Source organism: Protomyctophum parallelum, assembly GCF_964188405.1.
Source record: "Protomyctophum parallelum genome assembly, chromosome: 14".
Classification (NCBI taxonomy): Eukaryota; Metazoa; Chordata; class Actinopteri; order Myctophiformes; family Myctophidae; genus Protomyctophum; species Protomyctophum parallelum.
In genome coordinates, this window is record NC_139709.1 from 17533100 (window position 1) to 17546934 (window position 13835).

A 13835-nucleotide genomic window follows, 5' to 3' on the forward strand; every position below is an offset into this window, starting at 1 on the left:
TATTGGTCTATATGTGGTCATCTGGTCAGAAATAATCCATGAACAGAACAGGGCGTATATAGAATCAAAGAAATCTATCCATTGTTAATCAATGTTACTCTCAGGCATATGTGACGCGTAATTCACACAGTTTTCACCCCTATGGGCTATGGGTTTACTTTCCATGAAATAACCGTTTTGACATGTTGCGCAATTAAGGTCAGTGACGCTAATTTTCTGAATCGACTTTGCAGGAAAACTTGTAACCAGGTTATTATAACAATTCAAACACGTTATGACAAAATGATATATCAATGACAATGAAGACGGTGGGAGAGAGAAGATATACGCTGGTGAAAGAAACGGAGGAGAAGGGAAGACTCTCAGTCTGAGAGACATCGGGCTATCCACAGAGACAGAGATATGAGGGGCCAATGGGGTGACAGAGAGACGGGGAACAGCCTCACACAGAGGGGATAGATGAGCAGATGAATCAAGGAGCAGAGAAGCTTTGCCAGTCGAACACAATGTGATATATGGAACGCTTGGTTCCGGGCCAGCAGAACAGAGACAATATTTAGCCTAAGTCGGTTGTCACCAAGCTTACATTAAGAATCCATATTAGTCTTATTTTAATTATCCAAATTAACAGATGATTCTTAGTATACTGTATACAGTCACAAAGCACAGGCTCATTCAAATTGCTGCTGCTGCTGGCTCATGGAATGCATGTGTTACTTATTGGAACATGATGGCACAATGAGTAAACACAGCAGGGTGTAGGAGATATAGGGGGCGTGCACATTTTACATTCAAATCCTTTTATTGATGACAACTTGATAACACAAAAAGGCAAACAACAAGATTGTTTAAACATACTGTAGCTGCTGCTGCTGCAGAAACGACATCTTTAAGGGAGTAACAGTCCCTTGGCCTATGAGAAAGTAGACAGTATTTTCCCAATTTCTAAATCAGTATATGGTATGCACAGTAAAGTAATCAGTGTTAGTGAATCCATTTCCTTTACAGTTAAATTAAAACAGAATTCAGGACCCTGGACAGCTACCGTAACCAATTAAACCCTATGGTTGAGCGGAGTCCCTCAGGGTGTTTGAGAGAGATAGAGAGAGAGATAGAGAGAGAGAGAGAGAGAGAGAGAGAGAGAGAGAGAGAGAGAAAGAGAGAGAGAGAGATTTCAGGATGTATCTGAGATGAATGATATAAACATCTATTTTTAACTATAGGTGTTTGTTACCCAAATTAACCACAGGGTTCACAGGCCCACGTCTGCCGACTTTTAATACTCCAGCATGTGGCCCGGGGGATAGCATTCAAACAGACACAACGGGGTGTTACTGAGGTGGCTTAAAACACGTGTGTGTGCGTGCCTTTGAGCATGTGTTGTGTGTGTGCACATGTGCACACGTGTGTGCAAGGGGTAGCTTTAGGGCTGGGGTTGGGGGACAGTGTCAAGAAAGACGGGCAGAGGGGTGCTAGGGGTACAGTTCATATAGCCAGCAGAATATCCGCCGGCTATCTCCGTTCAAATATTAATGATCTCTAATATATAACCTGCTGGACCTGGAATTTTTCCTGTTGAATTTCTTTGCCGTTGGGAGATCTAACAGGATTGACATATACTGTACAACCCAGCAGTTTTCATCAAGGACAGCGCGGTTAGATCAATATTATCTAATCATTTTTTATATTGCACATTGGCCGTCCAGAATCAGGATTATTTTATTCATAAGGGATGACTCGCACTGAGACCTACACAATAAAATGATCGGTGTTCATTAGAGATGGGACCGGGTCCACTTGGTTCAATTTGTACACTCTTCAGAGTTAAATGAACACTGACGATGTACTGTACTGTGCGTATAGCCTACTGTAAGGGCATAACAATATTGACCAAACAGTCAATGTTGAACGAGATGTCAATGTTGTACGAGATTTCACTGTAGTCACAGACTCCTACACAGTCAAATCCAGAGTGTTAATTTGAGGACTGCCAGGGCTGATTTTCTTGACTCTTGGAGCATGACAAGCTTTCATCTTTCCGGCGTGCATCGCTCTCTTTCTTCTAGAAATTAAAAGCCAGTGTTCCTGCCGTCACGCCCATAATTGTTAGTCATTATCAGCTGTGAAGGCTCCCTGTTGTAATGATAAAATGATAAAATAAGAGAGCTTAACCATCCTGCTTCCAAGTTGAAATTGATGTTATTAAACATCGTATAATGAAAATGGGAACTTTATCTAAATTGTGTTTGCACGTACGTGTGCTGTGCAACTGCATGTGTGTGTTTGCACGTGCATGTGTGCGTGCGTGTGTGCGTGCGTGCGTAAGTGTGAGGACACAACATGCATGTGGTGACATCTCTATCGCTAAGCCAATCCCAGGACGCGTATCCATCCATGGACTGACATGTGTCCTTTTTCATGTCATTAAATTTAATATATACACCGTCCCCCCACCTCATGAAAGAAATGGCATATTCATCACTCCTGAGTTCCAGCTCTGGTATCAAACTCATAATTGGCCTCTCCTCATGACTCGCCTTGATTGACGTGAGCACATTTACAGAGTCAAATTCTCTTCCCTTTCTCCCCTCGTTTTCTCTCCTCTCTCTTCCCATCCTTCTTTCCCACAAGGATGTCTGTCAAATCAACCTGCGAACACGGCTCATTCTGAAGGGTCTGCAGGGTAGGAATCACAGAGCAGATAATTTCTCTGGTGTAAACGAACATCTTCCTTCATTACTGTGGGGATATATTCAACCCTGGGTTTGCCCCCTGGTCATTTTATGAACGCCGTATTAAGGCGGTGGGAAGAAAGCAGCAGCCGCCTGAGACGTGGTTAAAAATTCATCTTTATTTTCGAGGCTTTGCGATGTTAGAGTCTAGCCTCATCTTGATTCAGATCTCGAATATCAATGAGTGCACAGACCCATGCACACCCATGAAGAGACACACGAGCATGCTTGCACACACACACACACACACACACACACACACACACACACACACACACACACACCCTCACACACACACACACACACACACACACACTGGACCTTTTGAAATGTATATGATGCATTCATTCTCTCATCCAAAATACCTTTTGTCACTAATCAATAATTTTGTGCTTGTCATTAATTCAATTCACATTTTCAAGCGATAGCTGGCCATTCTGACCACTTTAAACCGGAACGGGCAGCCCCTCACACAGGCAAAAACCCAGGCCATCTTGACACATTGACTGACAACAGTAACTGTCATGCACCAGTGGGGTGCAGTAGCTGTCAGTCAACGGTAGAAAGGTATGTTATTGACTCCTAAAGTTGCCTATATGAATCCCAATAGGAGCTGCTGGGAACATGCAGGCAGGGGAAGGGGAATGAGTACATTGTGACTACTGTCAAGGTGCCCTGGTGAAATGCACTTAACAACAAACCTATTATTGAGTTGTTTTGTGACAACAGTTGACCACTGAGCCACGTCTATGTGATATTAGTGGTGTCATGATATGCTGTGACCAGCTCTTGGATTGTGTATGAAAATGTGTGACCATCAGACAGACTTATACTTATCATAAAAGCATTCATCAGTACTGGAGATTATCTTGTAGGATTTCCCGACGGTGTTGGGAATCATTGCAGTGGCACAGGCCATGCAGCCATTTTGTGAACGGTCGATGGTCGCTATAGCTGTTTTATGCCCTGAGACTTGATTCCTTAGGTATATTTCCAGAGAACTCTCATTCTACCACACCCTCCGCTGCGACCGTGTTTCTGTGGCCACATTTCATCCATGCGTGACATGTTGAGTTCCTTCCACAGCGAGTTCACTCATGGTGACAGTTCAGTTCTCAGGTGGAAATGTAGCTTGCGCTGATTGGTTGCTGCCATAGCAGCAATATCATTTTAAGCCTTTGTAGTCTAGTGTGATTACAGTAGCCTAATATTAATATAATATATGTGGTAAATGTGAGCTGAAGGGTTTTGACTGTGGAGTTATGTTGCTAGAGTCATTTCAATAATAAGTTTGGTTGTACATTTTCAATATTTTGATGACAAATCCAGTCCGTGTGTGTGTGTGTGTGTGTGTGTGTGTGTGTGTGTGTGTGTGTGTGTGTGTGTGTGTGTGTGTGCACACACGCGCTAGTGTGTGTGTGTGTGTCCTTGGGGATGATTGAGAACAGTACTGAATGCCCTGAATAGACTGGCTGGACCATGGACAGAGACAGACCCTGGGCATGGTTCCATAATTAAGTGTGCCTGCCATGCAATGGCACATGTATTGTTATTCTCCATATACTTTTTTTTTTATTCCAAGTTCATCGACATGCCTTTTTTAACGAAACAATTTACAGCAATTACATTTAAATTCACAGGAGTCGATATTAATTAGCACAAGAACGATGGTGTCCATTATAGCATGGTACCTTTTCAGGAATATAAGGCCTGCAGTTTCTATAAGCTTGGATTCCCACTGGTAGACGGGTTTCTGAACTGTCCACAGTTCAGAAACTGCTCTGATGCACTCCTCTGAGACATACCGAGTCGAAAATAATTGTGCTATTTTATCATGAACATTAATTAAGATAGGTTGAAAAAGTGGTGAAGTTTTCCTTTAAGAGGCGCTGGCCCAAAAAGGTTGAGAATCAGATCTAAAGACTGATGGCCACTGACTGTGTTTGATCCATCCGTGTCATTATGGTGTTGAGGCCATAATACTATTATTAACAGCTCAGTAGCAATATTTGTCATTATGTTCAGTATATCATGATATAAAATGTATCATGTGTTTTTCTTTTTGACATATGCCATGGAGAAACGTTGATAATGTGACAGCACTAATGGGAATATTGTAACTCTATGAATTTTAATCAGGCCTGTAGGCCAGGCTAAGTACTGCAAAAGAGCATGCACGGAAACCAAAAACCACAAACAAAACAAACACACATTTGCTGTTGGCAGTTCTTACATTAACAGTAAATCCTTAGCGTTACTTAAAGTTCAAAGAGAGTGTAAATGGAACTGTACAGCCAAGGTGGAACCGCAGGCCAAAATGAGCAATTTTAAGAACAACATGTTATTATTATTATTTTTTATTTTTAAGATATTTTTTGGGCCTTTTTGCCGTTATTGATACAGTAGATTACAGTAGATTGACAGGAAAGGGGAAGAGAGATGGGTGGAAGACACACAGCAAAGGTCGTCGGGATTGGGACTCGAACCCGCGACACATGCCGACAGGTGCCTGGACCACTCGGCCGGCCCAGGCCCAACATGCTATGTTTACCCTTCCATTTTTACAGGTAGCTTTTCACTTCAGTCACAGAAACTGGCTGCTTTTAGGCATTATTACCTGACCAGTTACAGTAGGCTATAGACCATCTGACTGATGCGGCATGTGAAAGCTCTGACTGTCTAACAATCCCTCAAATACACCATTTCCATCTTCCAATTTTACCTTGATCGTTCCCTCACGGCTCCGAGGGAGACAGATGTTCAGTGCCAGCATACAAGGAACTTATAGATTCATGGAAGGGACCGGCTGAAAAACAGAAAGGTCTTAAATGCTAGAGTATGACATGACTCATGGACATTAATGTGATGAGGCTCTACGGACCACACATTTGTATTTTAATTGCACACCATCTTTTTTGGTGATGCCATTATTTTGCAGGGTTTATGGGGCAGTAATGTAAGCGTGCGTGCGCGTGCGCGTGCGTCTGCATGCATGTATGCATCTTTAGCATTGTTTGTAATTTGGTTCACATGTCCATGAGCTGTGACCTGATTGCAGCATCGATGACAACACTGTGTCCTTCTCTCCCCCAGAGCTCCGCCTACCGCACAGTGAGAACGATGATTGACAGCAGGCCGAGCTGAGACTACGTGACACCCGGTTGACCTCTTGACGAGTGAGGAGTAACAAAGCGCCGATCTGCGCTCCATCACGTCGCGTCCGACCATTCCCTGACCTCAGCCAAGGCGTCGGTGATCTCAGCGGTGGGAAGCTGACGCTTGAATAAAAAATAAATATACGACGGTAGCCTGAAGCCGTCGACGCCAAAAATCTAGCAAAAATGCCGCTGTTGTCCGCCAACGGTCCACTGCACATTTTGTCACAGCCGGAGCTATTTTAGAAACGCTCAGAGTTCATATCGTCCTCTCAAGGCCGATCGTGAAACTAACAAAAACAGAAAAGAAAGACCACAACCGACAACCAGAGACAAAAGCGGGTGGGCGAGCAGAGCATCAGCAGAGATGCATTGGCCGGCCGTGTTGGTCACCCTACAGGCCGCGTGTTGTGCCACCGTGGCCCGCGGCATGCAGCACTACCCTGCAGCCTGGGGACACTACGACGTGTGCAAGTCCCAGATCTACACGGAGGAGGGCCTGGCCTGGGACTACATGGCCTGCCAGCCAGAAGCCACCGATATGACAAAGTACCTGCGCGTTGGCCTCGAACCGCCCAACATCACATGCGGGGACCCGCCGGAGACGTACTGTGCTTTGGTAAGTCGCGGCTCTCGTTCCGCTGCCGCTGCCCCACTGATGGAGACGAATGAGGCTGCGGGCGGGATCGCCCCACATACTGCATGGGGTCAGGGATGGAGTGGTTGTGTGTGCGTGTGTGTGTGTGTGTGTGTGTGTGTGTGTGTGTGTGTGTGTGTGTGTGTGTGTGTGTGTGTGTGTGTGTGTGTGTGTGTGTGTGTGTGTGTGTGTGCAAGAAAATTTAAAGGCTATCGCTACTGCTGAGATGAGTGCACACCATGCACGCCGGGGCTGGTGGTTGTTACGATGGCTGCATTCACATTAAGTGAATGCACACACACACACACACACACACACACACACACACACACACACACACACACACACACTGTATTGTACTGTAGTAGTACTACACACTCACTCACTCACTATGATGTAAATTGGTTGACACATGGACTTGGAAGGATGGGCATATACTCAAGCATATATGCTAGTGTACACAAACATGCGCATATATTTATGATGCACTGGGCACATAGCCCTATTCAATGCACACACACACACACACACACACACCAAAGCATGCTTATACTGTATGCATACATTACCATGTATGCACGTACACGGAAACACGCGCATGCACGCACTCACTCACTCACTCACAAGCGCACGCATGCACGCTCACACACAGAAATAAAAACCTTTTACGCTGACAAGACAAGAGCTCCACACAGTATTTATGTTGTGTGTCAATAGAACCTCGTTCATTCCAGTGTTTTCATTAGGCTCTCATCAACCACAGTATTATCTAATGTTCAACCCCAGGTTGTGTTTTGTGTGGAACCGCACCGAGAGGAAGCAGTGGAGAAGCCCAAAGCTCCTCCTCCATGTACCGTTTTATTATAAATTACTGTGTGTGTGTGTGTGTGTGTGTGTGTGTGTGTGTGTGTGTGTGTGTGTGTGTGTGTGTGTGTGTGTGTGTGTGCGTGTGCGTGTGGGTGTGCGTGTGTGTGTGTGTGTGCTCGCGTATACCCGGGCCGTCACCGCCGCCGAGAGCTCCTGTATGTGTGAGTAAATATTTACCAATTAGAAAGTGCCTCCTTAAAAAAATGTTTTTTTTACTTGTGCAGTTCCAGATGGCACAGAGACATTTAACGCCGCAGCAGGATGAAAGAGGAGCCTTGTGTTTTCAGCCATGTCTGGCGTTCATACGGCTGCGCATTCTATCATAACAAACTGCAAAGGGTTCAGTGGCCCCGTAGATAAAAAACTGAATAGATACTGAGAACACAACACACTGGTGAAGGAGAAAAGAGGGGAACTGTTTATTTGGTTCACAGTATAGCAGTCTAGCAGGGGCCTCTCATTTTCATTTCCATGTCAAGGGCACCCAAATTGATATGTATTAGACCGCAGAGCCCCATTTCAAAATGTTCTGTGCCAGGGACTGTCAATTGAGAGTTGTGCAACTGTTGTTCAGTTTAAAGTAAGCCTATAATCTGAATAGTCATTCTTACATTCTCTCATTGGGTTGATAGTCAAATAATAGGGAAATTAAACGATTCCATTTAGCTTGGGGCCTCCTGGAACATGTAAACAAACTCACACCAGTCGGAGAGTTCTACTGCCTTACTGAAGATTGCAATAGCGCCTACTGTGGCAAAGCAACTACAGTATAAAGATTATCTTCTCCGATATCATGGAAAATTGGAAATGTGTTGATGTTTGTGTTTGCATAAGTGGCAGAGTGATGTTTACGGTGATGAGGCATAGCCTGCAGTATTTCATTTCAGCGTGGCTGAGGTGTGCTTTATGGTGATATGAGCAAGGCTGGGAAGCCTGTAAATTGGGATATGGTTTATATAGTGTCTTTATCAAAAGCACTTTACAATGTGCAATATATTCACACACTGACAGTAGGAGGAAGCCATGCAAGGCTCATCAGGAGCAGTTAGGGGTCTTTCTCAAAGGCACTTCGACGTGAAGGCACGAGGAGCCAGGGATCGAACTGGAACCATCACATTCCAAGAGAAGTGCTCTAGTAACTCCTGAGCTATACCCGTGCATGCGGGTGTGCGGGTGTGCATGTGTGCGTGTGTGCATGTGTGCATGTGTGTGTGTGTGTGTGTGTGTGTGGGTATACAATACATACAATACAATAATAATGTTTTACATTTTGTGAATTCATAATCTCAAATCAACTTCACTATCAAATCCCTCCATGCTTTTCAACCCTGTCTTGGTTGATGATTAAAATTGCCTTGCGTAATTGTACCTTGAAAGCTCCATGTATGCTGAAGTTCCAGATGCTCCCTCCCTCCTCAGCTGGGTGCGGTTACATTAACAGAGCATTTACTGCACAGCGGCGTGCCCTCTGCTCATTGACATAACAATGAGGAGTTGTAAATCATTTGATGTATAACGCTCATATGCATGTCGTACAGCCTGGTAACAATCACAATCAATCAGGAGACACAGGAAATGTGCAGTCATTAGTCTTTGTGACGCTGGCACATGGTCACCACACGTTGAGGCAGGTGCAAAAAGCAGGAGCTCAGCTCTTGGTATTAGCACATTAATTTCACCCTGGCATCCCTATTTTGGGAATGTCATTAAGGCCAAAACTTTAAAATGTTCAAAGATCCTCCCAAACGTTCTTTCTTTCTTTCTTTCTTTCTTTCTTTCTTTCTTTCTTTCTTTCTTTCTTTCTTTCTTTCTTTCTTTCTATTACAAATGTACATACAGTAGGGTTTTGTCAGAAGCACTTGTAATACTTTTCATTAGTTCAATATTTGTTAAACCCACAGACAGACGTAAAGGGTGTTGAATCAATAGCATGGATTTATTAAAGATGGAGTGCCACAATTTTTTCATGCGTCAAAGTGACAGTACTTCATTAGACACCCTGGAGTCGTTTGTATGTGCAATGATGTTATTCCCTTTTTATTTAGGGTTTCTTCCTGGAGGCTGAACCCTTGACAGTCAAACGTGCTAATGAAAAAAACAGTAATATACATTATCAGCCCCTCCCCTAACCCCTCCCCCTTTATCATACAACTACAGCTGTGGGTGCAGCTTCAGTTCAGGTGGATCACCACCCATCACCACCCACCAGGCAAACCAGGCATACTTAATGAACTGGTGGGCTGGTGCCCACATAAAAACAACATTTTAACAAATACTGGACACTTTTTTGAAAAACTTCTTCCTCCTTATATAACAATAATACCTAATGATCATGTTTTAGGGTGGAAAAGAATCATGGCACTCCATCTTTAAAGAAAATAAAAAAGTTGAATTACTGAGATAGGCGGTTTGCACCCGACAGCAATCATATGGTATTATTTTTGTCTACTCCCTCTGTGTCTCATTGGTGGGCTTTGGTGCCATCTTATAATGAGCATTAGTATGGACCAATTCTATGAAGATCAAGATGAGTGAAGTGTTCAAAAAGATTGATCTTCAATGTCTCAGTTATTCGAGGTCATCAGCACGGCGATCATCATGGAACCTCCCGAACGCCCCCTGGGCCCGAAGGATCGCACGCTGTCTGTATCATCTGTTTACATCCTCAACAACACCGATGACCTTATCCTCTGGTGCTGCTGCTGGAAAGTTACTTGAACGATGAGAGGCGCATGCAAATGAGCATCCCCCCCCCCCGTCCCACCTTAATCCGTCTCCCCTCAAGTCGGTATTGGACGGGTCATTGAGACCTCTACCCCTTCCTGCTGCCTGTATAGTTACCATTTTCATCTGTATCTCTGGCTGTGTTTAAAGCTGTCTATGCTTCAGACTGTGGTGGCTCGTACATGTGGCACAACCAAGTCATGGATGTGTCATGTGTTGACGAGTAACAGATAACTAATAAGAAAACACTTTTGACTCCAACAAATAGCGTAAGTAGCTAATATGATGATCTCCAACTCTCCACTCAGGGGCAATTCTGCATACCAGTCATTTGGGATCAATATAAGGGAAAATAAGGCTATGAATAATGTTATTTTAGTCCGGATTTGTCCTGCATTCATAAAAACAGCCCCTCCTCAGCAGCACACATGAGTGGAAACTCAACTCGTGCTGAAACGCAAGCTTGTTTTGGAAGTATTGACGACTTGGACTGGATACTTTTGGATGTGGGAGTTTATAAATGGATCTGTTAAATTATTTTGCTGTTGTTAATCCTGGAGCACTATTTTCTTTAATTCATCAGTACGTTCATCGTCTAGTTTTTTCATTTGTTGTAAGGGATTGCGACAAAAACACAGCCAAAGTAAATTCCATTGTACTCTGAGAGTGTAAAAATGTACTCATCATCATTAGTTCCGCGGAGTGGAATATTTCGGAGCCTATTTGAGGGCGGATGCGGTACTGTTGGCCTTCTGCGTCTCATGTTTCTGTGGAGAGTTTCCTAATCGTCTTCCTTGTTGTAGGGCTGGACTAGAGCGAGCATGCAGCAACAGATTAGTTCTGGATAAAGAGTGTCGGGGACAGGACAGGTGTTCTGCATCAGGCGGAGAGTTAGCCTTGTTTTTATTTTTAGCCACAGAGCTTCAGGGGTTCTTCGAGACATATTAAGCCTTCACTGCCGTGCTGCAGTGTGATGCTGTCATGTGTGTTTTTAGTTTTTTTTTGTCTCCACATGGCTTTAAGAGGTCTTGGACTGAACACATGCCAGACTACTGCAAACGAGCTGAAAGCCACTTATATCTGATTTACTTTTTTAACGTTCCTTCTATGCAAGAGTTTTTTTTCTTGCTTTAATTAATGGATTTTTAATATTCAGCATTTTTCATTGAAATTAATACAAATTATCCAATTAGAAACATATGAATGAGGCATGAGAGAGGCAATTATTGCAGCGCTGTGCCACATGGGCCTAATGAACAATGACTGCTAATGCAGAGGAATATGCCTCTAAAAGACACTGGCGTTTCCAAAACGTCCCACAGTAATATTTCCATGCAGGCAAGGCAAACAGGAGTGTGTTTTAATTACTGCGCAACTAAGGGTTGGTCACGGTGGATTTAATGATAATTTGCGACTAAGACTGGCAGTGGCTACTGCATTCTTGCTGTTGAAAAAGCGTATAGGTTGGCATTTTCATGAGGTTTATTTCTCTTAACTACACAGTTAGAATTATCAGTGTTTGTAACGGAGGGTTACACTCTCTGTAACCCAGGTTCTCTGAGTGGAGAGACTGGCTCTCCACTACATATTATTCAATATGTACGGGAACTGACCCCACAGGGCAGTGTTCATGGATATCTCTTTAAGACACATCTACTATATGGTGGCCCTGCCCAGATGCCAATCAGCGGGCTATTTAAGCCCCATCTGTGCAGAGCCACTTCGATTAACTCTTGATTGACACGAATTCCGGAGCGGCTCTTTCGTGGAGAGCCAGTCTCTCCACTCAGAGAACCTGGGTTACAGAGAGTGTAACCCTCCGTTCTCTATCGTGTTCGAGACTGGCTCTCCACTACATATTATTCAATATGTACGGGAACTCTCTAAGACACACCGCAAGGAAATAAGCAGACCAGCTGCCCCCGCGGCAGCCCGAGGCAGTTTACCTGAATTCCATCAGAGCCTATATGTAAGTTGTGAGCGCCATGAGTCTGACCGTGGCTATCCTTGCCACAGGCGCTTGCCAACATGCTCCAAAACTTCAGTATTCATACCAAGCAAGTAATACTCGTGGCCTAGGCGCAAGACGCTACCTAGGCTCAGCTGGCCCAGCACGATGCTAGGCCAGTGACCACCGGGATGAAGGGCTGCTGAAGCCAGCCCGTCAGATGCCCGGCCGACCTGACTGGTCAAGGTGCCGGTTACCCTACCGCTGAGTAGCACGCAGGAGCGACTCCCACAGGGGGAGCGGATGCCACCACGTTCCATCGTCGGTAGGACAGGGTGAATGTAGACAGAGTCGACCATGTCACTGCTGTGTAGATCTCTGTCAGAGATACACCATTCTACAGCAACCAGGGGGCTGTCGTCCCATGGGCAGAGTGTGCCCGTCTCCCAGACGACACTGGCACTCCTGCCTGCTTGTCCCTGTTGGATCACCCCTGTGATCCGATGGGACAGTCCAGCCTTCGACCATGGTCTACCCGAGCACCCCTGCTAAAACACACGAAGCGCTGGTCCGTCACTTTGTGGGCCTACGTGTGGCCCTGACATACAACTCCAGCGCTCTAGCGGGGCAGAGTGGGTGACCCGCTCTGTCTGCACACTTCATCCGTCTGCATGAAAAGAGAGGACAGAGCTCAATCACCCGATTGAGATGTACCCCTGAGAGAACCTTGGGGAGATGGTTGGGTCGAGGTGTAAACTACTCCATCACCCGGCCGAGCTTGTTATGGGTTGACAGCGCTCGCAACTCCCACATTTCTCCTTGCAGACGTGACTATATAATACTGCTGTCTTGAGTGACCGCATGTCAGGCTCACTGACTAAATTATTTTAAAGAGGGCTCATCATAGAGCCTCCCGGGCTAACGGCCTGGCCCCCTAAACAGGACTGGTGGGGCCCTAACCTGAGCTCCTCTGAGCCCCAGGGTGCCATTCGGGAAATGTAACCAGGTTACTGCAGTCTGCAGTCATGCACTCCCGCTCAAGTCAGCCCGTCGGACAGTAGGCCAACAGACTGTTGAAGCCATGTCCTGATGCGGAGCCCAGCCCACATGGATACCACACTGGTATAACCTGCTAAATGCGGACGGCATCGACACAGAGTCCGTCACACAGATCTCAGATAGAGGGACATCTCGTCATCAGTGCATGGGCCACAAGGCCCTGCACGGATTGTGCTCACATCCCTGCCAACCTATATGCCTGCTAGATTGTTTCACAACCCAAAGAGGGAGCCCAGTCTTGGAGACCATCTGCTTAAGACAGTTTGGCCCATTAGAGGCCCTGACAGGGCTTTTTTTTTCCTTCTATAGAATGCAGGGATTGGTGCCAGCACCACCTAAACCTTGCCATGTAGGAAGTGGCAGCCTCCTTCATGGGACATTCTTGTGGCTGACACTGCTAACAACAAGAATGCTGTCCTGCGAGAAGCCACCCAAGTGTCCACGCTTAATTGGCTCATGCCACAAGGCAGACAGTACCACCTCCCGTGGGGGGACTGCCGACCTAATGTGCGAGCACCCTTCAGTAACTGGGCGATCTTTGTGTTGCCCTTGTGTGGGACAGTGGTCCGCCGTGTCACAAGGTCACCGGCATAGCCCATTACCCCTGGATGAGGAGGGAGCTCGCTCCGATAACCGGTTTCCCCCACACATAATTACACCCAGGCGCTTAACGGCCATGCCGTAATGCACCCTTCTGGTGATTCTGCTCCCCC

The 13835-nt window shown here is 45.5% G+C and overlaps 1 protein-coding gene across 1 annotated transcript in view; it reads left to right on the forward strand.

The window, feature by feature from the left end:
* Positions 1 to 6254: 6254 nt before the first annotated feature.
* The window catches only part of LOC310871153 (netrin-G1-like), a gene marked incomplete at both ends in the record, with an annotated part of 91138 nt that continues 83557 nt past the window's right edge, over positions 6255 to 13835 (forward strand). Inside the window, one exon of the mRNA XM_083782642.1 lies at positions 6255 to 6506. Within this exon, the coding sequence (XP_083638768.1) occupies positions 6255 to 6506 (252 nt within the window). The remainder of the gene's footprint in view (positions 6507 to 13835) is intronic.